Source organism: Lepisosteus platostomus, chromosome 25, assembly GCF_059453375.1.
Source record: "Lepisosteus platostomus isolate fLepPlt1 chromosome 25, fLepPlt1.hap1, whole genome shotgun sequence".
NCBI classification, from domain to species: domain Eukaryota; kingdom Metazoa; phylum Chordata; class Actinopteri; order Semionotiformes; family Lepisosteidae; genus Lepisosteus; species Lepisosteus platostomus.
Window position 1 is genome coordinate 3,111,803 of NC_142635.1, and position 27,323 is coordinate 3,139,125.

Consider the following 27,323-nt stretch of genomic DNA (forward strand, 5'->3'; position numbering starts at 1 on the left):
CTTCTGAATGGCAGAATGTGGTGCTGCACTTATCTGGAAATGTCCTCTGTTTTTTTACGTAAATTGGAGGTTTAACAAGTTACTGTGAGCATTTCACTTTCATTGCTGTGTGAACTGCACTTTTCAATGCTGATGCTCACCCCAAAATAAATATAAATCAAAATATCGCATTGCATCGCAGTTCCCCTTGAAATGTTCTGCTGGTCATTTTACAGAGCGCCACAGGGGGGCAGTGCTCTTGTCTGCTCTTCCACTGTCTCAGGCTCCTCTTGTTGCTGCCTGTGTGGATCAGATATATCGTGTTACGTACAGCATTTCAGATTTACATTCATCACGTTCGGACCCATTCATCGTCTCGTATTCGAACATTTCAAATCCACATCCATCTCCCAATTCCTCTGCACCTATTATGTTATAAATTCTTTGTTCTTGCTAAATGTTACTATTCGTCTATTTGAGTGCCAGTTAGGCAGGATGTGTTGCAGTGTTTTGGACTTCAGTGTATCATAGTGCCTCTGACTCTCTTGTGTGTACAGTACAAGCACATTTGATTCGAATGTACAGGTATGTGTATGTGACTCCCAGTGTGTGTGACTGTGTACAGTGCCTTGCGAAAGTATTCGGCCCCCTTGAACTTTTCAACCTTTTGCCACATTTCAGGCTTCAAACATAAAGATATAAATTTTTTATTTTATGTGAAGAATCACCAACAAGTGGGACACAATTGTGAAGTGGAATGAAATCTATTGGATTTTTGAAACTTTTTTAACTAATAAAAAAATGAAAAGTGGGGCGTGCAAAATTATTCGGCCCCTTTGCGTTAATACTTTGTAGAGCCACCTTTTGCTGCGATTACAGCTGCAAGTCGCTTGGGGTATGTCTCTATCAGTTTTGCACATCGACAGACTGAAATTCTTGCCCATTCTTCCTTGCAAAACAGCTCGAGCTCAGTGAGGTTGGATGGAGAGCGTTTGTGAACAGCAGTTTTCAGCTCTTTCCACAGATTCTCGATTGGATTCAGGTCTGGACTTTGACTCGGCCATTCAAACACCTGGATACGTTTATTTGTGAACCATTCCTTTGTAGATTTTGCTGTATGTTTGGGATCATTGTCTTGTTGGAAGATAAATCTCCGTCCCAGTTTCAGGTCTTTTGCAGACTCCAACAGGTTTTCATCCAGAATGGTCCTGTATTTGGCTGCATCCATCTTCCCCTCAATTTTAACCATCTTCCCTGTCCCTGCTGAAGAAAAGCAGGCCCAAACCATGATGCTGCCACCACCATGTTTGACAGTGGAGATGGTGTGTTGAGGGTGATGAGCTGTGTTGCTTTTACGCCAAACATATCGTTTTGCATTGTGGCCAAAAAGTTCGATTTTGGTTTCATCTGACCAGAGCACCTTCTTCCACATGTTTGGGGTGTCTCCCAGGTGGCTTGTGGCAAACTTTAGACGAGACTTTTTATGGATATCTTTGAGAAATGGCTTTCTTCTTGCCACTCTTCCATAAAGGCCAGATTTGTGCAGTGTAAGACTGATTGTTGTCCTATGGACAGACTCTCCCACCTCAGCTGTAGTTCTCTGCAGTTCATCCAGAGTGATCATGGGTCTCTTGGCTGCATCTCTGATCAGTCTTCTCCTTGTCTGAGCTGAAAGTTTAGAGGGACGGCCAGGTCTTGGTAGATTTGCAGTGGTCTGATACTCCTTCCATTTCAAGATGATCGCTTGCACAGTGCTCCTTGGGATGTTTGAAGCTTGGGAAATCTTTTTGTATCCAAATCCGGCTTTAAACTTCTCCACAACAGTATTACGGACCTGCCTGGTGTGTTCCTTGGTCTTCATGATGCTCTCTGCGCTTTCAACAGAACCTTGAGACTATCACAGAGCAGGTGCATTTATACAGAGACTTGATTACACGCAGGTGGATTTTATTTATCACCATCAGTCATTTAGGACAACATTGGATCATTCAGAGATCCTCGCTGAACTTCTGGAGTGAGTTTGCTGCACTGAAAGTAAAGGGGCCGAATAATTTTGCACGCCCCACTTTTCATTTTTTTATTAGTTAAAAAAGTTTCAAAAATCCAATAGATTTCGTTCCACTTCACAATTGTGTCCCACTTGTTGGTGATTCTTCACATAAAATAAAAAATTTATATCTTTATGTTTGAAGCCTGAAATGTGGCAAAAGGTTGAAAAGTTCAAGGGGGCCGAATACTTTCGCAAGGCACTGTATATGACTGTGTGTTAGTATGTGTGTTGCAGTGTATGTTGTGTCTCAGTGTATGGATATTGCAGTGTATGTGTGTATTTCAGTGTGTGTGACTCTCAGTGTGTGGATATTGCAGTGTGTGTGACTCTCAGTGTGTGTGTGACTCTCAGTGTGTGGATATTGCAGTGTGTGTGACTCTCAGTGTGTTTGACTCTCAGTGTGTGGGTATTGCAGTGTGTGTGACTCTCAGTGTGTGTGACTCTCAGTGTGTGGGTATTGCAGTGTGTGGATATTGCAGTGTGTGTGACTCTCAGTGTGTGGGTATTGCAGTGTGTGTGACTCTCAGTGTGTGTGTATTGCAGTGTGTGTGACTCTCAATGTCTGGGTATTGCAGTGTGTGTGACTCTCAGTGTGTGGGTATTGCAGTGTGTGTGACTCTCAGTGTGTGGATATTGCAGTGTGTGTGACTCTCAGTGTAAATGCTGAGCCAGGCAGGCCAGGTTATTTTTGGGTCAGTGACAGCCTGTCAATGGCCGCAGACCCAACGCACAGGAAGGCTCTGCGATACCAGCAAACTCTGGTACAAGCTTTTGATCTGTGTCTCTCTCTGTCTGTTCTCTGTTGCGCTGTCTCTCGCTCTATCCCTCTCTGGCTATCCCTCTGCCTCTCTGTCTCTTCGTACCCGCCTGTCGCGACAAACAGATGTTTTACTGAGGGGTGCTTTGAGTTTGTGTGTGTGTGTGTTTGAGTGCCTGTGGAGCAGCGCGTGTGTGTGTGTGTCCGCAGTGCTGGTGGTCCTGCACAATCCTGTGAGGTAGATCTGTGTTATTGGCTCTTTCTCCCTGCTTTCCAACCACGTCTGTCCAAGCAACTTGCACAAACCTGCCTTGCTTCAGCCTGTATTTTTGGATTCGGTACAGTGTCGTGTCGTAATTTATATGAGAAAATGTGTGTTAATGTCTCTGTACTGAGTGCACGTGTCTCTTCAAAGGGGTTGCTTATGCTTTTGAAGAAGAAATGCTTTTCTGTGTGTGTGTCCAATGCGTGTGCACTCGCAAAGCTGCCTTTTGGTATGCCTCTATGTTCAGTACACCTGTAACCTATCCAGCCCTGCTCGGCTTTATTTCTATGTGATATTTCCATCGGCATAAGTTGTTTATTATTCTGAAGTAAAGGTGGAGTAAGTTTCTTTCTCTGTTAGGTGCATTAAATTGGGCTGTCCAGTTCTTAGCCCTGAGTTCCCGGTGTGTCTGCTGGGCTTTCCAGGTTTCTTGGCGTTTTCAGAGCTCGACGAGCTGGGAGCTGTTGAACTAGTCGAGTTAAGCTAGTAATAAGATAATTTGGGCTAAAAACGGACCTGGGATGAAAACCTGCTGATTTAATGATTCCATTAAACGGTGATTTTCTCCTTATTTTCTGTCCACATCAGCTGTACATTGTGACTGTCTCTCCGTCCAACTGCGTGTGTCTTTTAAAAGGGCACGTGGAAAAGAGCAGGACAACTCTAAGAGAAGGTTCTTCTGCTCAAAAAGGAGCAGAAAAGCAGGCAAATTCCATTTCTTTAAAATATGATTAGTCTAGCAATTGAAACTGATATTTGCTCTTACAGACTCTTACTGGACACACTGTACACACACACACACACACACACACACACACACACACACACACACACACACCTGGAGTCCAGACTCTTACTGGACACACTGTATTCACACACACACACCTGGAGTCCAGAGTCTTACTGGACACACTGTATACACACACCTGGAGTCCAGACTCTTACTGGACACACTGTATACACACACACACACCTGGAGTCCAGACTCTTACTGGACACACTGTATACACACACACACACCTGGAGTCCAGACTCTTACTGGACACACTGTATACACACACACACACCTGGAGTCCAGACTCTTACTGGACACACTGTATACACACACACACACCTGGAGTCCAGACTCTTACTGGACACACTGTACACACACACACACCTGGAGTCCAGACTCTTACTGGACACACTGTACACACACACACACACACACACACACACACCTGGAGTCCAGACTCTTACTGGACACACTGTACACACACACACACACACACACACACACACACACACACACACACCTGGAGTCCAGACTCTTACTGGACACACTGTACACACACACACACACACACACACACCTGGAGTCCAGACTCTTACTGGACACACTGTATACACACACACACCTGGAGTCCAGACTCTTACTGGACACACTGTATACAAACACACACACCTGGAGTCCAGACTCTTACTGGACACACTGTATATACACACACACACACACCTGGAGTCCAGACTCTTACTGGACACACTGTATATACACACACACACACCTGGAGTCCAGACTCTTACTGGACACACTGTATACAAACACACACACCTGGAGTCCAGACTCTTACTGGACACACTGTATACACACACACACACACCTGGAGTCCAGACTCTTACTGGACACACTGTATATACACACACACACCTGGAGTCCAGACTCTTACTGGACACACTGTATACACACACACACACACCTGGAGTCCAGACTCTTACTGGACACACTGTATACACACACACACACCTGGAGTCCAGACTCTTACTGGACACACTGTATACAAACACACACACCTGGAGTCCAGTGTTTAGTAAAGCTCTTCTGTGTTGTGGGGACGGTAGTGTAATGGGTACAGGACGAGGCGTTGCTGGGCCGAACGCCAGGCAGAGTGTGACACCGATGAACTGTGAGTGGGAGCAGGAATCGTGCTCGGACAGGCCAGAGCCCAGCGCTGGCAGAGAGCCTGGCACCAAGTGGCAGAGAGGGACTCCCGACTAGGGGCGCGTGCTCCCCCGGGCAGCGGCGACACACGCTGGAGGGTAGTGGCGTCAGCGGCGGGCGGTGTCCACCGGGGGGCGCGCAGCACGCTCCCGGAGCTCTGGCAGACACGGGGGATGAGCTGGTGCCGCTGCCATGGCTGGAAGTGTGCGCGCCGGCTTCCTGTCTGCGCGCTGAGGACGGCAGCAGGGCTTCAGGTTCTCGATCGTGTTGGCAGTGAATCCACATGGGCCGTGGGAGGGGCAGTCGTGTCTGGAGGGGAGAACCAAAAGGTACGCCTCCCTCGGGCAATCGTAACATTCTCAGGGTTGTAAGATACCGGTGCTCTCTACTGTGTGATAAGAGCAATGGACTGTGGAACTCTGTTTGAGGGTTTGTGCTGTGGAACTCTTATGTCTGCTGTGTCCACATACAGGAGTCTAGAGCTCTGTGTCAGTGTGTCCACAGGGACTAGAAGAGTCTAGAGCCCTGTGACTGGGCTGTGTCAGTGTCCACAGGGACTAGAAGAGTCTAGAGCCCTGTGACTGGGCTGTGTCAGTGTCCACAGGGACTAGAAGAGTCTAGAGCCCTGTGACTGGGCTGTGTCTGTGTGTCCACAGGGACTAGAAGAGTCTAGAGCCCTGTGACTGGGCTGTGTCAGTGTGTCCACAGGGACTAGAAGAGTCTAGAGCCCTGTGACTGGGCTGTGTCAGTGTGTCCACAGGGACTAGAAGAGCCTACAGCCCTGTTACTGGGCTGTGTCAGTGTCCACAGGGACTAGAAGAGTCTAGAGCCCTGTGACTGGGCTGTGTCAGTGTGTCCACAGGGATTAGAAGAGTCTAGAGCCCTGTGACTGGGCTGTGTCAGTGTCCACAGGGACTAGAAGAGTCTAGAGCCCTGTGACTGGGCTGTGTCAGTGTGTCCACAGGGACTAGAAGAGTCTAAAGCCCAGTGACTGGGCTGTGTCAGTGTCCACAGGGACTAGAAGAGTCCAGAGCCCTGTAACTGGGCTGTGTCAATGTGTCCACAGGGACTAGAAGAGTCTAGAGCCCTGTGACTGGGCTGTGTCAATGTGTCCACAGGGACTAGAAGAGTCTAGAGCCCTGTGACTGGGCTGTGTCAGTGTCCACAGGGACTAGAAGAGTCCAGAGCCCTGTAACTGGGCTGTGTCAATGTGTCCACAGGGACTAGAAGAGTCTAGAGCCCTGTGACTGAGCATTGTCAGTGTGTCCACTCTCTAACCTCCTGATCGGACTGTTTGAGATCACTCCCTAGGGATTAGGAGAACGTAGATCTCTGTGGCTCTTTTGTCTGAGTGTGTCTGATTGACTAGAAGCAGGTCGCAAGGCTGGGCACTTCTGTCTGACGGGGTGGGCAGTGAGCACGGACTGACTGGAAACCCGATTCTTACATCATTGCAGTGGATCCGGTGTTTGACAGTTTCCATGCTCTGAAGAGGTCGTCTCCATGTCTGGCAGGAGCCTGAGTCCCTGCTGTGTTTCTGTCTCAGGCCGTGACTCTGTCCCCCTGACTGTGTCTCCGTGTGTGTCCCGGCCCACTGTAACGAAACACCCAGCCTTCCATCACACTCTAGCATGTGATCGTTACCATCACACCCATTACATGACTGCCAGGCGACCTACTCATACCCAGAACTATCACTTTTTTCTACGGCTCAAACTTTTAAAGGAAAAGATGTTTTTGGATGGGAGCAGGAATCATACCGGGCTCCGCGGCCTCTTTAAGGTGATGATGTCTGCGTATCTTGGGACGGCCTATGATTAATTAAAATGGCGCTTCGTGAAATTAAGTAATTGGCTGGAACACGAATCTCTACTCCTCTGCTGCCCCCAGTGAGCAGAGTTCCCAGAAGAGAAGAAATTACTTCTTCACTGACAGACAGGTATTCACAGACTTCAGACGTCGGTGGTTTTGGATGACTTATGAAATATCCCAGAGCAGGACTCTGTAGGATGCCTGGCCGGAGACCCATGGTCTCAGCTGGTTCCCAGGGGTGGCCGCAGGAGGACACCCGCACAGAAGGAAGGATGAGCAGGGAGCCGCGCGGGAGGCAGGCGGATTAATCGAGACCAGCAAGGCAGAGGAACAGAGAAACAGATGGACACAACAGACTCGGGGAGAGACGCCAAGTAAAAAGGTTGAACACTGAAGGAGACAGATAGCATAGAGGATTTGCTATGTGAGAGAGTCGGTGGCGATTTAGCGAGTGCAGAGTGAGAGAGTCGGACTGGAGAGTGAGACAATGGAGAGTCACAGACAGGGACCTCGCTAGAGAGTGAGACAATGGAGAGACATAGGTAGAATCCTGATTGGAGAGTGAATGGAGAGACAGAATCCTTACAAGAGAGTGAGACAGAATTCTCACGGGAGGGTGAGACAATAGCTAGAGACACAGCTAGAGTCCTGACTGGAGAGTGAGACAAGGGAGAGTGAGACAGTAAACAGTGAACAGGGAGCTTGTGCAGTGCTGGGTTGCTCAGTGTTGTTCTGTCCCTGTGTGCTGGGTCACACTGCAGCTAAAAATAATCCAGAGTAGAGTTACAGAGGGGTGAGAGGGAGCAGTTAGAGAGGGGCTGGGAGAGGGAGAGAGAAGAGAGGGGGCCGAGTGCGGAGAGGCAGGGGGAGATTGTGATCGAGAGTGGAGGCAGGGTGAGATCAGGGTGGAGGGTGTCAGGGTGGAGGCAGAAGGAGATCGGGGTGGAGGCAGGGGGAGATCGGGGTGGAGGGTGTCAGAGTGGAGGCAGGGGGAGATCGGGGTGGAGGCAGGGGGAGATCGGGGTGGAGGGTGTCAGAGTGGAGGCAGGGGGAGATCGGGGTGGAGGGTGTCAGAGTGGAGGCAGGGGGAGATCGGAGTGGAGCAGGCAGTGTGAAAGGAGCTGCCAAGAGACACTGGCTGGACACAACAGTGCATTAGCACTGTACTGCGAGAAGGGGGGATAAACTCACTGAATTAAGAGCTGTTGACATATAATTGTGGACTGAAAAAGCCCGTGTTAACCCTCTCTCCCCCTCTCTGCCTCCATCGCCGTTATCATACAACACTGTGAGCCCCACCCACTCGCTCTCTCCGTCCCAGTGCAGGGACAGGTAGAGACAGGCGGAGAGGATTCTCATTCGGAGGAGACAACAGGAGGATGAAAGAAAGAATCAATACTTTCGAAACTGTCCTGAACTTAGATCAGCTGCTGGTAAGAGCATTATTACTGTTCTCATTCGTAGTATTAGCAGCGCTGGGGTTTCTGAGAGAGCTGGAGAGAGCTGTGTAGGAATGAAAAAACACAGATAAAAATGTGACGGACAGATGACTGACAGCCAGGAGGATAAAATGATGACTGGATAGATGGAATAATGAATGGATGAATTGATGGATGGATAGATGGAATGATGAATGGATGAATTAATGGATGGATGGATAGATGCAGTGATGGAGAGATGGGGTGAAGAATTGGATGAATTGATGGATGGATGCAGTGATTGATGCAGTGATGGAGAGATGGGGTGATGAATAAATGGAGAGATGGGGTGATGAATAAATGGAGAGATGGATGGAGAGATGGTGTGATGAATAAATGGAGAGATGGGGTGATGAATAAATGGAGAGATGGATGGAGAGATGGGGTGATGAATAAATGGAGAGATGGATGGAGGGATGGGGTGATGAATAAATGGATGGATGGAGAGATGGGGTGATGAATAAATGGAGAGATGGGGTGAAGAATTGGATGAATTGATGGATGGATGCAGTGATTGATGCAGTGATGGAGAGATGGGGTGATGAATAAATGGAGAGATGGATGGAGAGATGGGGTGATGAATAAATGGAGAGATGAAATACTCGGTGAACTCTTTGGTTTGTTTGTCAGCCACGCCAATAGCAAAAAGTCCCCAGGTAGTACGCCACTATTATTCCGAAAGACAATGAGACGATAACGGGAATGATACTCTTCCGGGAGCACTGCTCTCCCGTTAGAGTGAAATATTCGGTGGCAGGGCGTATCTGAAAATCAATAGATCAGACATGAGAAAGGCAAAGAAACAGAAATCCGTCGCCGTTCCTTGGCAGTCCGGTCGGTTAGTTTGGACTCCCTGCTCCCTGCTCCCCCCATCCTTCCTCCCTGTCTCTCTCTCCCTCTCTATCAGTCTATCAGTAAGAGAGTCGGGTTTTATCATTAATGGCAGTGTTCAGACAGTGGGCCATTGTTGGACCTGCACTGACAGCACACACACAAACACTCTCTCTATATGTACTGTATATTTCTGCACTTAATTAAAATCTTCAATGTCAGTTTGTCCTTCAGTCACCGGGAACTTGCCACAAACTGAATTCTTGATTTAGTCTCGATTACCTCCTGAATCACCCGGTCTCCGCTCCCCCCCGCCTCCTGCAACACATCCCACTGTCTCCTGGCTTGTCTGTGCTTCTCCTACTGAGGAGCTCCCTCCCATCTTTCTTTCTTCTCCTCCTGAAGTGTCTACACAGCATGTGTATAGACATCTATGTCCAGTAAGAGTCTGGACTCCAGGTGTGTGTGTGTGTGTGTATATACAGTGTGTCCAGTAAGAGTCTGGACTCCAGGTGTGTGTGTGTGTATACAGTGTGTCCAGTAAGAGTCTGGACTCCAGGTGTGTGTGTGTGTATACAGTGTGTCCAGTAAGAGTCTGGACTCCAGGTGTGTGTGTGTGTATACAGTGTGTCCAGTAAGAGTCTGGACTCCAGGTGTGTGTGTGTGTGTGTATACAGTGTGTCCAGTAAGAGTCTGGACTCCAGGTGTGTGTGTGTGTGTGTATACAGTGTGTCCAGTAAGAGTCTGGACTCCAGGTGTGTGTGTGTGTGTGTATATACAGTGTGTCCAGTAAGAGTCTGGACTCCAGGTGTGTGTGTGTATACAGTGTGTCCAGTAAGAGTCTGGACTCGAGGTGTGTGTGTGTATGCAGTGTGTCCAGTAAGAGTCTGGACTCCAGGTGTGTGTGTGTGTGTACAGTGTGTCCAGTAAGAGTCTGGACTCCAGGTGTGTGTGTGTGTGTGTGTGTGTGTGTGTGTGTGTGTGTGTGTGTGTGTGTGTGTGTATACAGTGTGTCCAGTGAGAGTCTGGACTCCAGGTGTGTGTGTGTGTGTATACAGTGTGTCCAGTAAGAGTCTGGACTCCAGGTGTGTGTGTGTATACAGTGTGTTCAGTAAGAGTCTGGACTCCAGGTGTGTGTATAAGGTCTGACTCCTGTTAACCCATTTTCCTGAAAATGAGAAAACAGCCGAAACTTTGTGTTTTCTTTGTTTTCTTTTTAGCGTGGAATAAACCCGTTACCTGCTCCTACGCATGCTGACGCAGCTACCTACTTGAACTACTTTCTCATGGTAGTTAAACATTGACAAGCTATCGAGATTTTGTTGTGTCCTTTATCTTTGAGAGATTTATTATACAGTGAGTGAGAGGCATTGATATAATATAGTAATAGAGTGAGTGATAAAGTGCTTGAGTGGACACTACAGTACGTTACAGAGGTCTTGTGTACTTTAAGGCCATAAATGTCTTCCTGTGTCCTACAGAGACAAAGTGAAGTGTGTTTCTCTCAAATCCTGACTCTCTGACGTCACTGTCAGAGCTGATGTGCGCTGTGCTGTGAGACTGAAGGACACAGTCATTCTTCATGTCAGCATGACAGCCATTGCCCTCTCTAGCTGTCTCGTTTATCTTTGCTTCGCTTTTTTCATTTTCTGCTTACTCCCTTTTCTTCAAAAAATGCAATGATACTGAATTCCGCTCTCAATGTTACTTAACTACAGTGTCACTGTGCTGCAGTGTCCAGTCAGTCAGTCAGGGTCACTGTGCTGCAGTGTCCAGTCAGTCAGTCAGGGTCACTGTGCTGCAGTGTCCAGTCAGTCAGTCAGTGTCACTGTGCTGTAGTGTCCAGTCAGTCAGTCAGTGTCTCTGTGCTGTAGTGTCCAGTCAGTCAGTCAGTCAGTGTCTCTGTGCTGTAGTGTCCAGTCAGTCAGTCAGTCAGTCAGTCAGTCAGTCAGTCAGTCAGTCAGTCAGTCAGTCAGTCAGTCAGGGTCACTGTGCTGAAGTGTCCAGTTGGTCATTGTTACTGTGCTGTAGTGTCCAGTCAATCTTTAGTGATACCATGTATTGTGGTGTCCAGTCATTTTGCTCTAATCTTCCCTCTGTCGCACTGTATCTGCCTTTGCAGTTAGGGGATCATAAAATTGTTTCAATGTGAGCCTCTGTCATAGTTTATAGCTGCAGTTGTGCGTATTTTTAATTCTCACGGTTTTGTTCCTCTGACACCACAGTCTTTGAGTGACAGGCTGGTGTTAATGATTAACCTGTAGTTTTTAAAGTGTTCGGGACTGTGAGAATCTCACTTATTCATCCTCAATAGAGACGCACAGAATGCCCAAGAGAACAGCTCGGAAAGAGGTCTGCATCTGTCTGACTGCATCTGCATCTGTCTGTGAGACTGTATCTGTCTGACTGCATCTGCATCTGACTGTGAGACTGCATCTGCATCTGTCTGCATCAGCATCTGTCTTGCTGCATCTGCATCTGTCTGTGAGACTGTATCTGTCTGACTGCATCTGCATCTGACTGTGAGACTGTATCTTCATCTGTCTGTCTGCATCTGCATCTGACTGTGAGACTGTATCTGTCTGTGTGACTGTATCTGTCTGACTGCATCTGCATCTGTCTGTGAGACTGGATCTGTCTGACTGCATCAGCATCTGTCTGTGTGACTGTATCTGACTGCATCAGCATCTGTCCGTGTGCCTGTCCGACTCTCTGACTCTCTGTGTCTGGGTGTCTGACGTTGTCTCGGTCAGACAGTGTGTAGTTTCTGTGTATCAGTGTCTTTGCCTTGTCCCTTAATGAGAGGGGCATTGATATTCTTCCTCATCTCGGGGGTGAATATCTACAGCTCTGCCGCAGTGTCAGATAGAAGCTAGAGAGGTACGATGGAGCTTTTGAACAGTTCCGAGACCAAAGAGAAGATCACTTCCGATAAGACCGGCCATTCAGTGGAACAGGAAAGAGCAGGGAACTGAGCGCGAGTTCTGGATATCTTTGCGACAACAGGATGGCATTATGTCCCGATGCGTCTTCAGCATGCAGCGCAGAGGAAAGTGGAAGTGTCTGTTCTCGGCTGTTTTGTGTCTCTGTCTTGGCGGAGGGGGCCTGTGTCGGCTTGATTTAACGCTACACGCGTTTTGAAAAGGGAAAACGTGTGCTGGGCAAATCGGAGGCAAAGCACTTGCACTTCTTGAAAGGATCAGACTCTGAGATCTTGTGTCCCCTAGTGTGGACACAACCAATCCATCCAGTTTGCTCAGTACAGGCTTGCCCATGTCCAGCTGGGCTCTTAATGACCTGAAAGACCTTGTTATTGGATCAATCGGACCAGGTCAACAGCTTCTTCAGGTGTTACTGGTTTAAAGTACCTGGAATATGTGCAGATACACTGACTGAGCCTCCAGGACCAGGACTGGACACCCTTGCAGCAGACACACTGACCCCTCCAGGACTGGACACACCTGCTGCAGACACAATGACCCCTCCAGATCCAGGACTGGACAACTCTACAGAAAACACAGTGACCCCTCCAGGACTGGACACATCTGCTGCAGACGCACACTGACCCCTCCAGGACTGGACAGCCCTGCTGCAGACACACACTGACCCCTCCAGGACCAGGACTGGACAGCCCTGCTGCAGACACACTGACCCCTCCAGGACCAGGACTGGACAGCCCTGCTGCAGACACACTGACCCCTCCAGGACCAGGACTGGACAGCCCTGCTGCAGACACACACTGACCCCTCCAGGACCAGGACTGGACAGCCCTGCTGCAGACACACACTGACCCCTCCAGGACCAGGACTGGACAGCCCTGCTGCAGACACACTGACCCCTCCAGGACCAGGACTGGGCAGCCCTGCTGCAGACACACACACTGACCCCTCCAGGACCAGGACTGGACAGCCCAGGTTTAGAAACATTTACAAGTAGATCATTCCTTATTCGATTACTTCAGGACTTTCCAGCAGTCACGGGCTTCTTCTAATGTTTTTCCCCTCAGGAAATGACTGTGGGAAGATTGGAAACCTGAGCTAGCCTCCTGAGATTGATCTGTGTGTGAGGGCCTGCTGAGTTCATTAATATTGCAGGCCCCTGTGTGCTTATTTAAGCCTTGGCTGGTTTGAGATCCGTTGTACGTCTTAATATTTGTGTGCGATCCCAGCCAAAGACTTCCAGTCAGCTGTGAGAATTGGGGGGTATTCCCGGTTGGACTCTCTCCCAAGGCATCTGGCCCAGCTCCATGCACCTATCTGGGGCTGGGCCGTAAATCTATCTGCAGGCTTCTGTTGACCAGACAAGGCCTCGGTTTTGTATCAAGTTTTAAAATAAGCTTGTGTCAGTATGTCTGCATTGTTCCCCTGACCAAATTTTACAAAGTATGGGGTAATTATTCTAAGGCATGGCGATTCCTTGAGATGTCTCACATAGCATGACACAAGATGTCAAATAACTTTCTGTTCTGTTTCTCTACCTTTCTCTTTAACAGTGTCACTGTGCTGTAGTGTCCAGTCAGTCAGTGTCACTGTGCTGTAGTGTCCAGTCAGTCAGTGTCTCTGTGCTGTAGTGTCCAGTCAGTCAGTGTCTCTGTGCTGTAGTGTCCAGTCAGTAAGTCAGTGTCTCTGTGCTGTAGTGTCCAGTCAGTTAGTGTCTCTGTGCTGTAGTGTCCAGTCAGTCAGTCAGGGTCTCTGTGCTGTAGTGTCCAGTCACTCAGGGTCACTGTGCTGTAGTGTCCAGTCAGTCAGTGTCACTGTGCTGTAGTGTCCAGTCAGTCAGGCTCATTGTGCTGTAGTGTCCAGTCAGTCAGTCAGTGTCTCTGTGCTGTAGTGTCCAGTCAGTCAGTCAGTCAGTGTCTCTGTGCTGTAGTGTCCAGTCAGTCAGTGTCACTGTGCTGTAGTGTCCAGTCAGTCAGGCTCATTGTGCTGTAGTGTCCAGTCAGTCAGTCAGGGTCACTGTGCTGTAGTGTCCAGTCAGTCAGGGTCACTGTGCTGTAGTGTCCAGTCAGTCAGGGTCACTGTGCTGTAGTGTCCAGTCAGTCAGTCAGGGTCTCTGTGCTGTAGTGTCCAGTCAGTCAGTCAGGGTCACTGTGCTGTAGTGTCCAGTCAGTAAGTCAGTGTCTCTGTGCTGTAGTGTCCAGTCAGTCAGTGTCACTGTGCTGTAGTGTCCAGTCAGTCAGGCTCATTGTGCTGTAGTGTCCAGTCAGTCAGTGTCTCTGTGCTGTAGTGTCCAGTCAGTCACTCAGGGTCTCTGTGCTGTAGTGTCCAGTCAGTCAGTCAGGGTCTCTGTGCTGTAGTGTCCAGTCAATCAGTCAGGGTATCTGTGCTGTAGTGTCCAGTCAGTCAGTCAGTGTTTCTGTGCTGTAGTGTCCAGTCAGTCAGTCAGTCAGTGTCTCTGTGCTGCAGTGTCCAGTCAGTCAGTGTCTCTGTGCTGTAGTGTCCAGTCAGTCAGTCAGTGTTTCTGTGCTGTAGTGTCCAGTCAGTCAGTCAGTCAGTGTCTCTGTGCTGCAGTGTCCAGTCAGTCAGGGTCACTGTGCTGTAGTGTCCAGTCAGTCAGTCAGGGTCACTGTGCTGTAGTGTCCAGTCAGTCAGTCAGGGTCACTGTGCTGTAGTGTCCAGTCAGTCAGTGTCTCTGTGCTCCAGTGTCCAGTCAGTCAGGGTCACTGTGCTGTAGTGTCCAGTCAGTCAGTGTGGAGAGGAGCTTGGTGTGACTCAGTGCAGGCTGTGAACAGTCACTAGGAGGTCAAGTGCAGTTTCAGTGGAGGAGCTCACATTCTGTCCTGTGCAGCTCTGCAGGAGAGGGCTCAGTAAACGAGCCTGTGTCTGATTAAAACGTGCTCTAATTATAACTGAGAAGGCGATAGTGGTGGGAGAGCCCTGGATGGAGGGGGTAACGGTGTCTGGGCTGGAGCCAAGGGTAAATTTAGACAATTGGTCGGAAATTGCAGTTAACACCTTTACTCTGAATGCAGCTCACTCCCCCTCTCTCTGTGCTCTGACACCCCTCTCACTCTGAGTGTAGCGTTCATACACTGTAAACCCCCATCAGCCAGCTGGTGGGTCTCTTTCAATCCCCTCTGCCTGTCTTTCTCCTGAGTGTCTCAACTGGCATCGGCTTGGCGCTCCAGCCCCCAGCATGCACCAGGGCTGCTGTTTGTGCCCTGACAGCCCCCAGCACTGGGGTGACCCTGGCCCCGCGGAGCACTGACGCCCTCTCCCTGCGTCTCTCCCAGCTCTATGGGGAGTACAGGGAGCAGCTGAGCAGCTTCGCCCGGAGGGAGGCCACGCGCCTGCTGACGGAGGGGCAATGGAGGAAGCACGCCGCCGCCCACAGGAGCGGCGCCACGGAGACGGCCCCCCCCGGCAGCCCGGCGGCCGCCAAGAAGCCCCGCCCCTACTCCAAGTGCCGAGGTGAGGGAACAGTGCCCCCTCCCTGCCGCGTGGGGTATGACACTCGAGAGCAATAGAGCTGTCTCCACTGCCCTGCTCTCAGCTCATTGTCTGTCGTCTCCCTGCCTTGCAGACTGCCTGGCCCGGGTCCAGAGGTACATCGTCACCAAGCTGGGCGAGGACTGGATCTTCCTGGTGCTGCTCGGCCTCATGATGGCGCTGGTGAGCTGGGCCATGGACTACGCCAGTGCCAAGAGCCTGCAGGGTGAGCAGAACGTCAGCTCCCAGGATGCCCTGGGGCCGAGCCATAACCAAAGAAACACATTTCTGATGAGGTGTTAAGTGTGAAATTCTGCAAATCCGGAGTATAAAATCAGTACCACAGTTCCCAGTTTGCCCCTGAAGTGGTCACAGCTGTTAATAGCCTTCATGGAAAAAGTGAGTGATGTGGCTGAGTCGCTCCCCTTCTCTTACTGTGTTCACAGTTGTGAATTTTCTGTCTTGTTTCTGTAGCCTACAAGTGGATGTACAAAGAGCTGAAGGGGAACGTACCGCTGCAGTACCTGGCCTGGGTCACCTATCCTATGGTGCTGATCATTTTCTCATCTCTCTTCTGTCACCTGATCGCACCGCAGGCTGTGGGTGAGTGATTGTGTCTGTTGAGTCCCTTTGCTCTGTTTTGCGATCTTCTGTGTCCTGTTCATCTCTACGTTTGATATTAGAATCTGTATTAATCTCTCTGTGTGTGTGAGGAGGGTCTCTCGGGTCTATATTAGAGTCTGTATTAATCTCTGTGTGTGAGGTGTATCTCTAGGGTCTATATTAGGGTCTGTATTAATCTCTGTGTGTGAGGTGTGTCTCTAGGGTCTATATTAGGGTCTGTATTAATCTCTGTGTGTGAGGTGTGTCTCTAGGGTCTATATTAGGGTCTGTATTAATCTCTGTGTGTGAGGAGTGTCTGTAGGGTCTGTATTAGGTCTGTATTGATCTCCATGTGTTAGATGTGTCTAGCATCTATATAAGAGTCTTTGTTACTCTCTCTCTCTCTCTCTCCCAGGCTCTGGTATTCCTGAGCTGAAGACCATACTGAGAGGGGTGGTGCTTAAAGAATACCTCACTCTCAAGGCTTTCATTGCCAAAGTGGTGGGACTGACAGCTGGACTGGGCAGCGGGATGCCAGTCGGGAAGGAGGTGGTGTTGGTTTTTTTTTTGCTGTAGTTAAATAATCCCCAATTCCAATGTCAGCCAGTACCACTGCTGTCGGATGGGCTGGATTAGGAAGAGGGGTCTGACTGATGCCACTTTGCCCCTATCACTCTTGAAAGAAAGCAACATAGCACTTAATTCATTGTGCTGTTTTTTTTTTTTTCCTGATCCTCTTTCTGTGCACGTTCAGTGTTTGTTAGAGTTCAGGCAATCTTCCTAGGTGATGCTTTTATCTGAAGACATATACATTTGTACCCATATATACAGCATATACAGTACAGCTGGGTATCTTGCTGGAGCAATCTGAGTAAAGTGCCTTGCTCAGGGGCACAGCAGCACATAACTGGATTTGATCCCGCAACCTTCCAGTTACAATCCTTTGGCTCACCCAGTTGTGTCCACCAGCCAGCGTGGTTTGTGTCTCCTGTGTTAATCCCCCGCCCTCAATCTGTCTTTCTAAGGCCCGTCTGTCTCCCGGCAGTGTCTCCCAGCTGGCCGGAGAGAGTCCACTGTATCCGCTGCTGTGCATTAACCTGTCTTTCCTTCCTCTCGGTGTCACCCGGTCCTCTCAGGGCCCATTCGTCCACATTGCCAGCATCTGCGCTGCTGTGCTCAGTAAGCTGATGTCCATATTCTCTGGGGTCTATCAGGTAAGTGGAGGTGATATCGGTTGGTATCGTTGTGTTTTCTTTCTTCTCTTTTCAGCATGGAATAAACCTATTGCTTGTTCCTAGTGAGAGACAATGTGTGCGAGTCTTTAGACTACTGGCTCAGTGACCACAGCCTGGACAGAGAAACTGGACACAGACAGGCCTGGGTGTCCAGAGAGGACAGGCTCAGTGACCAAAGCCTGGACAGAGAAACTGGACACAGACAGATCTGGCTGTCCAGAGAGGAGAGGTTCAGTGACCACAGTCTGGACAGAGAAACTGGACACAGGCAGACCTGGCTGTCCAGAGAGGACAGGCTCAGTGACCACAGTCTGGACATAGAAACTGGACACAGGCAGACCTGGCTGTCCAGAGAGGACAGGCTCAGTGACCACAGCCTGGACACAGAAACGTGACACAGGCAGACCTGGCTGTCCAGAGTGGACAGGCTGTGGTCTAGCTGTTAGCAGAGAGAGGCAGAAACAGAGATGCACTTTAATCAGTAAAATAACTGATCTAACCCCATAAATCCCACTCTTACCAGAATCAGGACAGCTTCCAATCCTACTGGGGGAGAAACTGACTATAATAATATATTGTATATATTGTTAGTTGTCATTGTTTAGAAAACACAAATTCATCGGTCACGCCAATAAAGGCTTTGAAACCTGAGAGACAAGAACTGAGAGGTATTGACAGAACTGAGGTGGATGATTTTGTATTTTCAACAATTCTATTGTTTAAAAATGTACTGATGTCAGAATAAGTCATTTTAAATATCAATTTAATCTTTTTTACTTTTATTCCACATATATAGTAGATGACCATGTGCTGATGTGTGTATATGCACTGATGTTGTGTTACTGTAAGAACATATAAAGGCTGTTGTACTAATTGCATGGCCTGTGTGTTTCTCTCTGTGTTCGTTGTGTCTGTCTGTGTGGTTGTGTACTGGCTGTCTCCGTTTGTGTCTGTTTCTGTCTGCATGGATGTCGTTACTTCTGTCTGTCTGTCTGTCTGTCTGTCTGTCTGTCTGTCTGTCTGTCTGTCTGTCTGTCTGTCTGTCTGTCTGTCTGTCTGTCTGTCTGTCTGTCTGTCTGTCTGTCTGTCTCTGTGTGTGTGCGCCCCAGAGTGAGCAGCGGTATCTGGACTTGCTGGTGTCTGCATGCGCTGTTGGAGTGGGCTGCTGCTTCGCCGCTCCGCTTGGAGGCAAGTCTGTCTGAGAGTCAAATTAAACAGATGGAGACAGTCTCATTCTACAGTCACAGAACTCACAGAACCTATATTATACACACAAGCTCACTGTATAATTAGAGACCCAGTATTATACACCTGAGCTCTCTGTATAATTAGAGACCCAGTATTATACACACAAGCTCACTGTATAATTAGAGACCCAGTATTATACACCTGAGCTCACTGTACAGTCAGATACAGTATTATACACCTGAGCTCACTGTACAGTCAGATACAGTATTATACACACAAGCTCACTGTACAGTCAGATACAGTATTATACACCTGAGCTCACTGTACAGTCAGATACAGTATTATACACACAAGCTCACTCTACAGTCAGATACAGTATTATACACCTGAGCGCACTGTACAGTCAGATACAGTATTATACACCTGAGCTCACTGTACAGTCAGATACAGTATTATACACACAAGCTCACTCTACAGTCAGATACAGTATTATACACCTGAGCTCACTGTACAGTCAGATACAGTATTATACACACAAGCTCACTCTACAGTCAGATACAGTATTATACACCTGAGCTCACTCTACAGTCAGATACAGTATTATACACACAAGCTCACTGTACAGTCAGATACAGTATTATACACCTGAGCGCACTGTACAGTCAGATACAGTATTATACACCTGAGCTCACTGTACAGTCAGATACAGTATTATACACCTGAGCTCACTCTACAGTCAGATACAGTATTATACACCTGAGCTCACTGTACAGTCGGATACAGTATTATACACACAAGCTCACTCTACAGTCAGATACAGTATTATACACCTGAGCTCACTGTACAGTCAGATACAGTATTATACACCTGAGCTCACTCTACAGTCAGATACAGTATTATACACACAAGCTCTCTCTACAGTCAGATACAGTATTATACACCTGAGCTCACTGTACAGTCAGATACAGTATTATACACCTGAGCTCACTCTACAGTCAGATACAGTATTATACACCTGAGCTCACTGTACAGTCAGATACAGTATTATACACACAAGCTCACTCTACAGTCAGATACAGTATTATACACCTGAGCTCACTGTACAGTCAGATACAGTATTATACACACAAGCTCACTGTACAGTCAGATACAGTATTATACACACAAGCTCACTCTACAGTCAGATACAGTATTATACACCTGAGCTCACTGTCCAGAGTGCCTTTATTATACACACAATCTCTCTGTATAGTCAGAGAGCCAGTATTACACAGTTTGTTTAATAAGTTTGATTCTAAGATCGATATCGATATTCCAGAGACAGTCTGATTGTTTAGCTGCAGAGTCAGAATTCTGTTTTCTGTTGTAACTGTATCTCTTCCAGTGAGTACATTCTCTACACTTTTGGTTCCATGCTCCGTGCTATACCGTGCAGGAGCCAGTGCTGTATAGTTTCAAAAATTGTTACTGGGCAATGCTTGCCGTCACTAATGTGAAACAGAATGATAGAAATAAGCAGGGAATGAATTTGGTGCAGTCAGCGCCTCGGTTCACTAGTGTACAGCCAAAGAGTCCCGATTCTGCCAGCATTGCCCAGCGAGGGAGTCAGGGCGACACTGTGTCCTGCGAGTTCAGGCGAGAACTCAAAGTGACCGTTCTGTCCTCTGCTTCTGTTAATTTTTATTTGACTTTATTTTCTTTTCTGTCTTCTGTCTTTTCCCCGGCTCTCTCTCCCTCACTGTCTCCCTCCTATCCCTCTGTTTCTCCTTATATTCTTATTATCGTATTTCTCCGTATATCCCTTGTTTTCTCCCTTCACCCCTCCTATCCCTCTCTGTTCCACCTTTTATCCCCCCAATCCTGGTTTTCCCATGTATTCCTCTCTTTTTCTCCCGGTATATCTACCCCCTGTCTGTCTCTCTCTCCCACTTTCCCTGGTCAGTAGCATCCTTACGGTTATACCGACATCCTGACAGTAGGGTGCGCTGTGGGTGTGGGCTGCTGTTTCGGGACCCCTCTTGGAGGCAAGTCTGTCTCTCTCTGTCTGTTGCTCTAGCCTTCACCCCTCTTGGGCTCTCTCTCTCTCTGGCTTTCTCTTTCAATGCATTTCTAGTCAGTCAGAATATGTAGAAATCCAGCCCTCTTCCTGTTAGGTGTATCTCAAGACTGTGTCTATCTGTCCTCTGTTTCATTCATTCTCCCCCTCTCAGGCTGACTGTAAAGTCTCTCGACTAACCCTCACCTTCCAGCTAACAATGTCCAGTCGGTCAGTGTCTCTGTGCTGTAGTGTCCAGTCAGTCAGTGTCTCTGTGCTGTAGTGTCCAGTCAGTCAGTCAGGGTCACTGTGCTGTAGTGTCCAGTCAGTCAGTGTCTCTGTGCTGTAGTGTCCAGTCAGTCAGGGTCACTGTGCTGTAGTGTCCAGTCAGTCAGTCAGGGTCACTGTGCTGTAGTGTCCAGTCAGTGTCTCTGTGCTGTAGTGTCCAGTCAGTCAGTCAGTGTCTCTGTGCTGTAGTGTCCAGTCAGTCAGTCAGTGCCTCTGTGCTGTAGTGTCCAGTCAGTCAGTCAGGGTCACTGTGCTGCAGTGTCCAGTCAGTCAGTGTCTCTGTGCTGTAGTGTCCAGTCAGTCAGTCAGGGTCTCTGTGCTGTAGTGTCCAGTCAGTCAGTCAGGGTCTCTGTGCTGTAGTGTCCAGTCAGTCAGTCAGGGTCTCTGTGCTGTAGTGTCCAGTCAGTCAGTCAGGGTCACTGTGCTGTAATGTCCAGTCAGTCAGTCAGGGTCACTGTGCTGTAATGTCCAGTCAGTCAGTCAGGGTCACTGTGCTGTAGTGTCCAGTCAGTCAGTCAGTGTCTCTGTGCTGTAGTGTCCAGTCAGTCAGTCAGGGTCACTGTGCTGTAGTGTCCAGTCAGTCAGTCAGTGTCTCTGTGCTGTAGTGTCCAGTCAGTCAGTCAGTGTCTCTGTGCTGTAGTGTCCAGTCAGTCAGTCAGTGTCTCTGTGCTGTAGTGTCCAGTCAGTCAGTCAGGGTCACTGTGCTGTAGTGTCCAGTCAGTCAGTCAGGGTCACTGTGCTGTAGTGTCCAGTCAGTCAGTCAGTGTCTCTGTGCTGTAGTGTCCAGTCAGTCAGTGCTAATTCTCCCTCTCTCTATCTCTGCCTGCAGGTGTGTTGTTCAGTATTGAGGTGACTTCAACATATTTCGCAGTGAGGAATTACTGGAGAGGGTACTTTGCAGCCACCTTCAGTGCCTTCATCTTCCGAGTGCTGGCTGTGTGGAATAAGGATGCAGGTATGGAGGGAGATGGAGGCAGATGCAGTGTGGAGAGTCTGTGGGATGCAGGTGTCTCGTCTGAACACAGAGGTGTGGAAAGTAATCTCTGTCTCTTCGCCTCTTCCTCTCCCCTCTTTATCTCTTGCTCTTTTCTCCAGTGACCATAACTGCTTTATTCCGGACTAATTTCCGAATGGAATTTCCATTTGACCTCCAGGAGCTCCCAGCATTTGCCATAATAGGGTAAGACAAAGGTTCAATATTCCTGGCTTAATATTCCACAAAAGTCTTAATGGCACAGCTGGCTGAAGAATATAAAATACTGGCAATGTGGCAATACTTTACAGTAGTGTCCAGTGTCCAGTCATTCAGGGTCACTGTGCTGTAGTGTCCAGTCAGTCAGTCAGTCAGTCAGTCAGTCAGTCAGTCAGGGTCACTGTGCTGTAGTGTCCAGTCAGTCAGTCAGTGTCACTGTGCTGTAGTGTCCAGTCAGTCAGTCAGGGTCACTGTGCTGTAGTGTCCAGTCAGTCAGTATGTCTGTATCAATCAGTGTCTCTCTCTGCAGTATATCCTGTGGGTTTCTTGGTGCCTTCTTCGTCTATCTGAATCGTCAGGTGGTTCTCTTCATCCGGAGACAGACGGTGCTGACCCGCTTCCTGACCAAACAGTGAGAGTGACTAAGAGACATATTGACGAATGGACATATGAATGCCTTCAATTAATATTATCATTTTAATCAGTGTTAGTGATCATATTTGATGTTATTTTCTTGCAGTCGGCTGATTTACCCAGGGGTCGTGACATTTGTTATTGCAACGTTGACGTTTCCCCCTGGATTTGGGCAGTATATGGCAGGAGAGGTCAGAGTTCAAGCACTCTTTGTCTCTCCCCTTCTGTCTGATTGTTCCTATCTATTAAAGACTGATTTCTGCAGTATGTAAAAGGGTCTTACTGAAATTTGTTTTTGGAATGTCTCTGTTTCCAGGCTGTATTATTGTTCCTGTATTAGGCGTGTCTTTGGGGTCTATATTAGAGTCTTTAGTAATCTCTATGTATGAGATATCTCTCTAGGGTCTGTATTAATCTTTGTGTGTGAGGAGTGTCTCTGGGGTCTGTATTAGGGTCTGTATTAATCTCTGTGTGTGAGGAGTGTCTCTAGGGTCTATATTAGGGTCTGTATTAATCTCTGTGGGTGAGATGTGTCTTTAAGGTCTATATCAGGGTCTGTATTAATTTCTGTGGGTTAGGTTTGTCTCTATGGTCTGTATAAAGGTCTGTATAAATCTGTTTCTGTATTAGGTGTGCCTTCACCTATATTATAAAAGTCTATATGATGGTCTTTATTGTTTTGTCTCCTAGCTGATGCCCCGGGAGTGCATTAACTCTCTGTTTGACAACCTGACCTGGACTAAGCTCTCGGGATCACAGCAGAATCTAGGGCGCACATCTGCCTGGGTGAACCCCCACATCAATGTCTTCATCGTGCTCCTGCTCTTCTTCGTCAACAAGGTGTGCCCAGCCTGCGCCTGTGCGTGTCAGTAGCCGTGTGTCCGGCGCTAGCCCTTCTGTGATTCGTCACGTCAGCCCTGTGCGGCTTGCAGAAATCCACACAGCCTCGGGAAGCAGGCAGAGCAACTCCGCCTTGTTTCAAGATAAATCGTACAAGAAGCGCTCCATGCCGAGAAGATTTCTTGTCACATAACTAAAGCCCAAGTGGAAACAAGGCATGCAGACCTCCTGAGTGGCGCGACCACAGCGGGCACAGTAACTGAAGCATGCTCCTGGGCTTGCACTAGTGCTGCAGGTCCCGAAGACTGGCTAGTCCGATTGCAGTGCCGGCTTCATTGTCATTCTGACGAGCTGCCTCTCTCCCTCTCAGTTCTGGATGTCTGCTATCTCAACCACAATGCCCATTCCCTCGGGAGCCTTCATGCCCGTCTTCATCCTAGGTAATAATCAACGAGGGCCAAATGTGCCGCTGTTTTCCTGCTCCGATTTTTGCTATCTGTCCCTCTCTTCTTCTCCTCTGTGTCTTTTTATGTCTCCCTTGATCTCCTGTTTTCCTGTCCTCTCTCTCTCACCCCACAGTGAGTCTTCCCCTCTGTCCCTTCCTGCCTCCTTCCCCGTATCACCCCCCTTGCTCCCTCTCTTCCTCGCCTCACCCGCTCTCTCCCTCCTTCCCTCTCAGGGGCGGCGTTCGGCCGGCTGGTGGGGGAGATCATGGCCACCCTCTTCCCCAACGGGATCCTCTTCGACGGGATCGTGTACCGCATCCTGCCGGGAGGCTACGCGGTGATCGGTGAGACCCCGCCTCTCTCGCCGCCTGCCTCCTGCCTCTGCCTCCGCCTCTCCTCCCCCCCTCTCTCCACCGGCGCCTCCAACCCCGGCGCTCAGTCTGCCCGCCCGCACCCACCTCCCGTTCCTCTCGTCCCCAGGAGCTGCGGCGCTGGCCGGGGCGGTCACCCACACGGTCTCCACGGCGGTCATCTGCTTCGAGCTGACCGGCCAGATCTCCCACATCCTGCCCATGATGGTGGCGGTCATCCTGGCCAACATGGTGGCGCAGGGCCTGCAGCCCTCGCTGTACGACTCCATCATCCAGGTCAAGAAGCTGCCCTACCTGCCCGAGCTGGGCTGGGGGCACTTCAGGTCAGAGGCTGAGCCGTGTGGAGTGCCGCTCCGGTCGTGGTCAAGGGTAGTCATTGCAGTCCGGGCGCGTTCGGGGCCAGCAGACAGCGGGGGAGAGCCCTTCATCAGAGAGGGGCTTCACCCTGGGCGGGGCTCGTCCGACAACATTTCCCCATGTGGGAATCTCGATCGCATAATTCAAGGTCATGGGGGATCGCGTTGGTGTTCTCCTGTAAGTTGTTTTGGTTCTGGAAGCACCTTGTAGCCCGATCTCATCAGATCTCGGAAAGTAACCCACGCTCATCCTGGACAGTCCTGGGAAGGGAGGCCTCTAAAAGAAAACCAGGCTGCAGCTGACAGTGGTGTCGGTGGACCAGTAGGGGGTGCTCTTCCCTCTGGAGTAGAATTTCCAAAGCATCAGGGTGATCTGGGACACTGTGCTGTAGGAGGCCCTTGTCTTTAGTATTCGATTTAAACTGGTATCCTGAGAATCAGTCGGCCTCCATAGAATTCCCCCTTAATTCAGCTGGTGAAGCAGTTTCTCCCTGCTTCCCTTGATCTGCTGTACAGAGGAGCTGCTGGGACAGATCGCCTGCTGTGTGTGTTCCAGGTTAAGTGTGGGACCCCTCTTATACATAGGGAGCTCTGGGGTCTTTGAGATGAAGAGTGCTTCAGAAGTGCCAGGCATGAGAATTATTTAAGGACGGTCATTACTGCAGGTTAGGTCCAACATGCTCATTTCGGTTGCTTATGTGTGGGTTCATGAGGAAGAGGTTTTGAGCCAAGATGGCGAGCGTCAAACGCCTGTCTCAGTGATCTATGATCCTTTTGTGAGAGGAGGCTGGCTCCACTCCAGCTCCAGTCGGGTGGAGCCTGACCCATTTTCTAAGGTGAGAAACCGGATGGCGCCCCCTTTGAGACCGGACTGCACTTAACCTCTGTTTCTCGATCTGCCGCTCAGTAAATACAATATCTTCGTGGAGGACATCATGGTGACGAAGCTGAAGTTCATCTCGTCACGCTCCAGCTACAGGGACCTGAGGACGCTGCTGGAGACGAGCTCGGTCAAGACCATACCGCTGGTGGAGTCGCCTGGTGAGGAAGGGCTTGGGGCAAGCAGACAGATACCAGAGTACAGCACGACTCGTCCACTGGGACACACTGACACAACACAGCCCACAACACTAGCGCATGGTGCATCTTACTGGCTCAGTGACCATTGCATGGATATGGAAACTGGACACAGGCAGACCTGGCTGTCCACAGAGGACAGGCTCAGCGACCACAGCCTGGACATGGAAACTGGACACAGGCAGACCTGGCTGTCCACAGAGGACAGGCTCAGTGACCACAGCCTGGATATTGAAACTGGACACAGACAGACCTGGTTGTCCAGAGAGGACAGGCTCAGTGACCACAGCCTGGACATGGAAACTGGACACAGACAGACCTGGTTGTCCAGAGAGGACAGGCTGTGGTCTAGCTGTTAGCAGAGAGAGGCAGAGGCAGAGATGCACTTTCTGGTGCACTGTGAGAAATACTCTGGGACACACATTTAATACGCCAGTGCTGCAGGTCCTACATTTCACCACATGGTGGCAACGTCTTTACATCGAGAGAAACTGCGGCAGTCATGGCGATTCCGCCCTTCACCACCAGATGTCGCAGTGTCCCCGTGTCACGGATCTGATTTCGTCCCAGTGGTCGTATCATCCTCGCAGCACAGGCTGGTGATGTACAGAAATCTCATCCTGAGCCTTTGTGGATGCGGCGGGGGGAGTTATAGCTCAGTTCATGCTGTAAAAAAATGAACAATTTTTACAATTTCATATTAAGCAGATGCTCCTAAATATCCCGGGGTTCTGTAAAGACGGGTAGCAACTGAGCCTATAGTCTCCTCATCCCGTAAATTCCCCTTTATACTTCAGGAAATGGAACAGTCTGTTGTTTTATGGGCATGCTCTAAAATGTGCGCAGGTGCCAAAAACCTGATCTGGGGTAAAAAAACAGGCACAGAGGAATGGAGGAGTAAGTGCCCTAGAGACGGTCACAACAGCAGCACGGTATTTCTACAGTGGCAGGTATCACAGTGGATATAGGAGTCCTAGTCTATGTACTGAATGTACATCAATCTGTGTTTCTCTAGCATCTTTTCTAGGATCTGTACCAATCTCTCAGCTGTGTCACCCTGCAGCCCCACTGGAGCTCAGCAGGTGGGAGCCTGGCCAGTAGCCGGCTGGGGAAAGCTAAGGCTGCTGCTGGAAGAGGTGTTAGTGGGGCCAGTAGGGGGCGCTCACCCTGCTCACCCTGCAGTCACCCTGCAGTGGGTGCCCCCGTATAGCAGCAGGGACAGGGTTCCGTAGAAAAGGCTCCGTCCTTCAAATGAGACTTAAAACCGAGGTCCTGAGTCTCCATGAGTCATTACAAATCCCAGGGTGCTTTTCGATGCCCTGGTGTCCTGGCCAAAGTCCCCCTGGCCCTACCAGTCATGGCCTCCCAATAACCCCCCTCTCTGAACTGGCTTCATCACTCTGCTCTCCTCCCCACTGAGAGCTGGTGTGTGGGGAGAGGACTGGAGCATCATCCAGGTGGGGCTGCACACTGGGGGTGGTGGAGGGAATCCCCATCACCTGTAAAGAGCTTTGAGTGGAGTGTCAGAAAGAATGTCATATATGTGTTATTATTATTTAGTAGGGTCTGCATCAATGTCTTCTCTAGATGCATCTATGTCTAGAATTGGGGTGTCCTAATGCCTTGTGGGTCTGTGTCAGGCCTGTGTTATACTGACAGGGTTAAGTAGTGACACACCTTGTCCAAAAGCACAGAACAGC

The 27,323-nt window shown here is 49.3% G+C and overlaps 1 protein-coding gene across 4 annotated transcripts in view; it reads left to right on the plus strand.

The window, feature by feature from the left end:
- Positions 1-2,308: 2,308 nt before the first annotated feature.
- clcn1b (chloride channel, voltage-sensitive 1b) overlaps positions 2,309-27,323 on the plus strand; it is a 32,073-nt gene continuing 7,058 nt past the window's right edge. The window contains exons 1-16 of one of the 4 annotated variants that reach the window (XM_088619401.1): positions 2,309-2,790; positions 15,383-15,560; positions 15,673-15,804; positions 16,053-16,181; positions 16,597-16,730; positions 17,318-17,395; positions 18,526-18,604; positions 21,757-21,882; positions 22,023-22,107; positions 22,430-22,531; positions 22,640-22,724; positions 23,224-23,373; positions 23,744-23,813; positions 24,053-24,163; positions 24,300-24,513; positions 25,454-25,587. In XM_088619401.1, the coding sequence (XP_088475527.1) occupies positions 2,740-2,790; positions 15,383-15,560; positions 15,673-15,804; positions 16,053-16,181; positions 16,597-16,730; positions 17,318-17,395; positions 18,526-18,604; positions 21,757-21,882; positions 22,023-22,107; positions 22,430-22,531; positions 22,640-22,724; positions 23,224-23,373; positions 23,744-23,813; positions 24,053-24,163; positions 24,300-24,513; positions 25,454-25,587 (1,858 nt within the window). In that variant the 5' untranslated portion in view covers positions 2,309-2,739. Of the gene's footprint in view, positions 2,791-7,910; positions 8,275-11,437; positions 11,503-15,382; positions 15,561-15,672; positions 15,805-16,052; positions 16,182-16,596; positions 16,731-17,317; positions 17,396-18,525; positions 18,605-20,549; positions 20,629-21,756; positions 21,883-22,022; positions 22,108-22,429; positions 22,532-22,639; positions 22,725-23,223; positions 23,374-23,743; positions 23,814-24,052; positions 24,164-24,299; positions 24,514-25,453; positions 25,588-27,323 lie in introns of those variants that run through there. The other 3 variants (XM_088619403.1, XM_088619399.1, XM_088619402.1) reach the window with 3 other exon arrangements.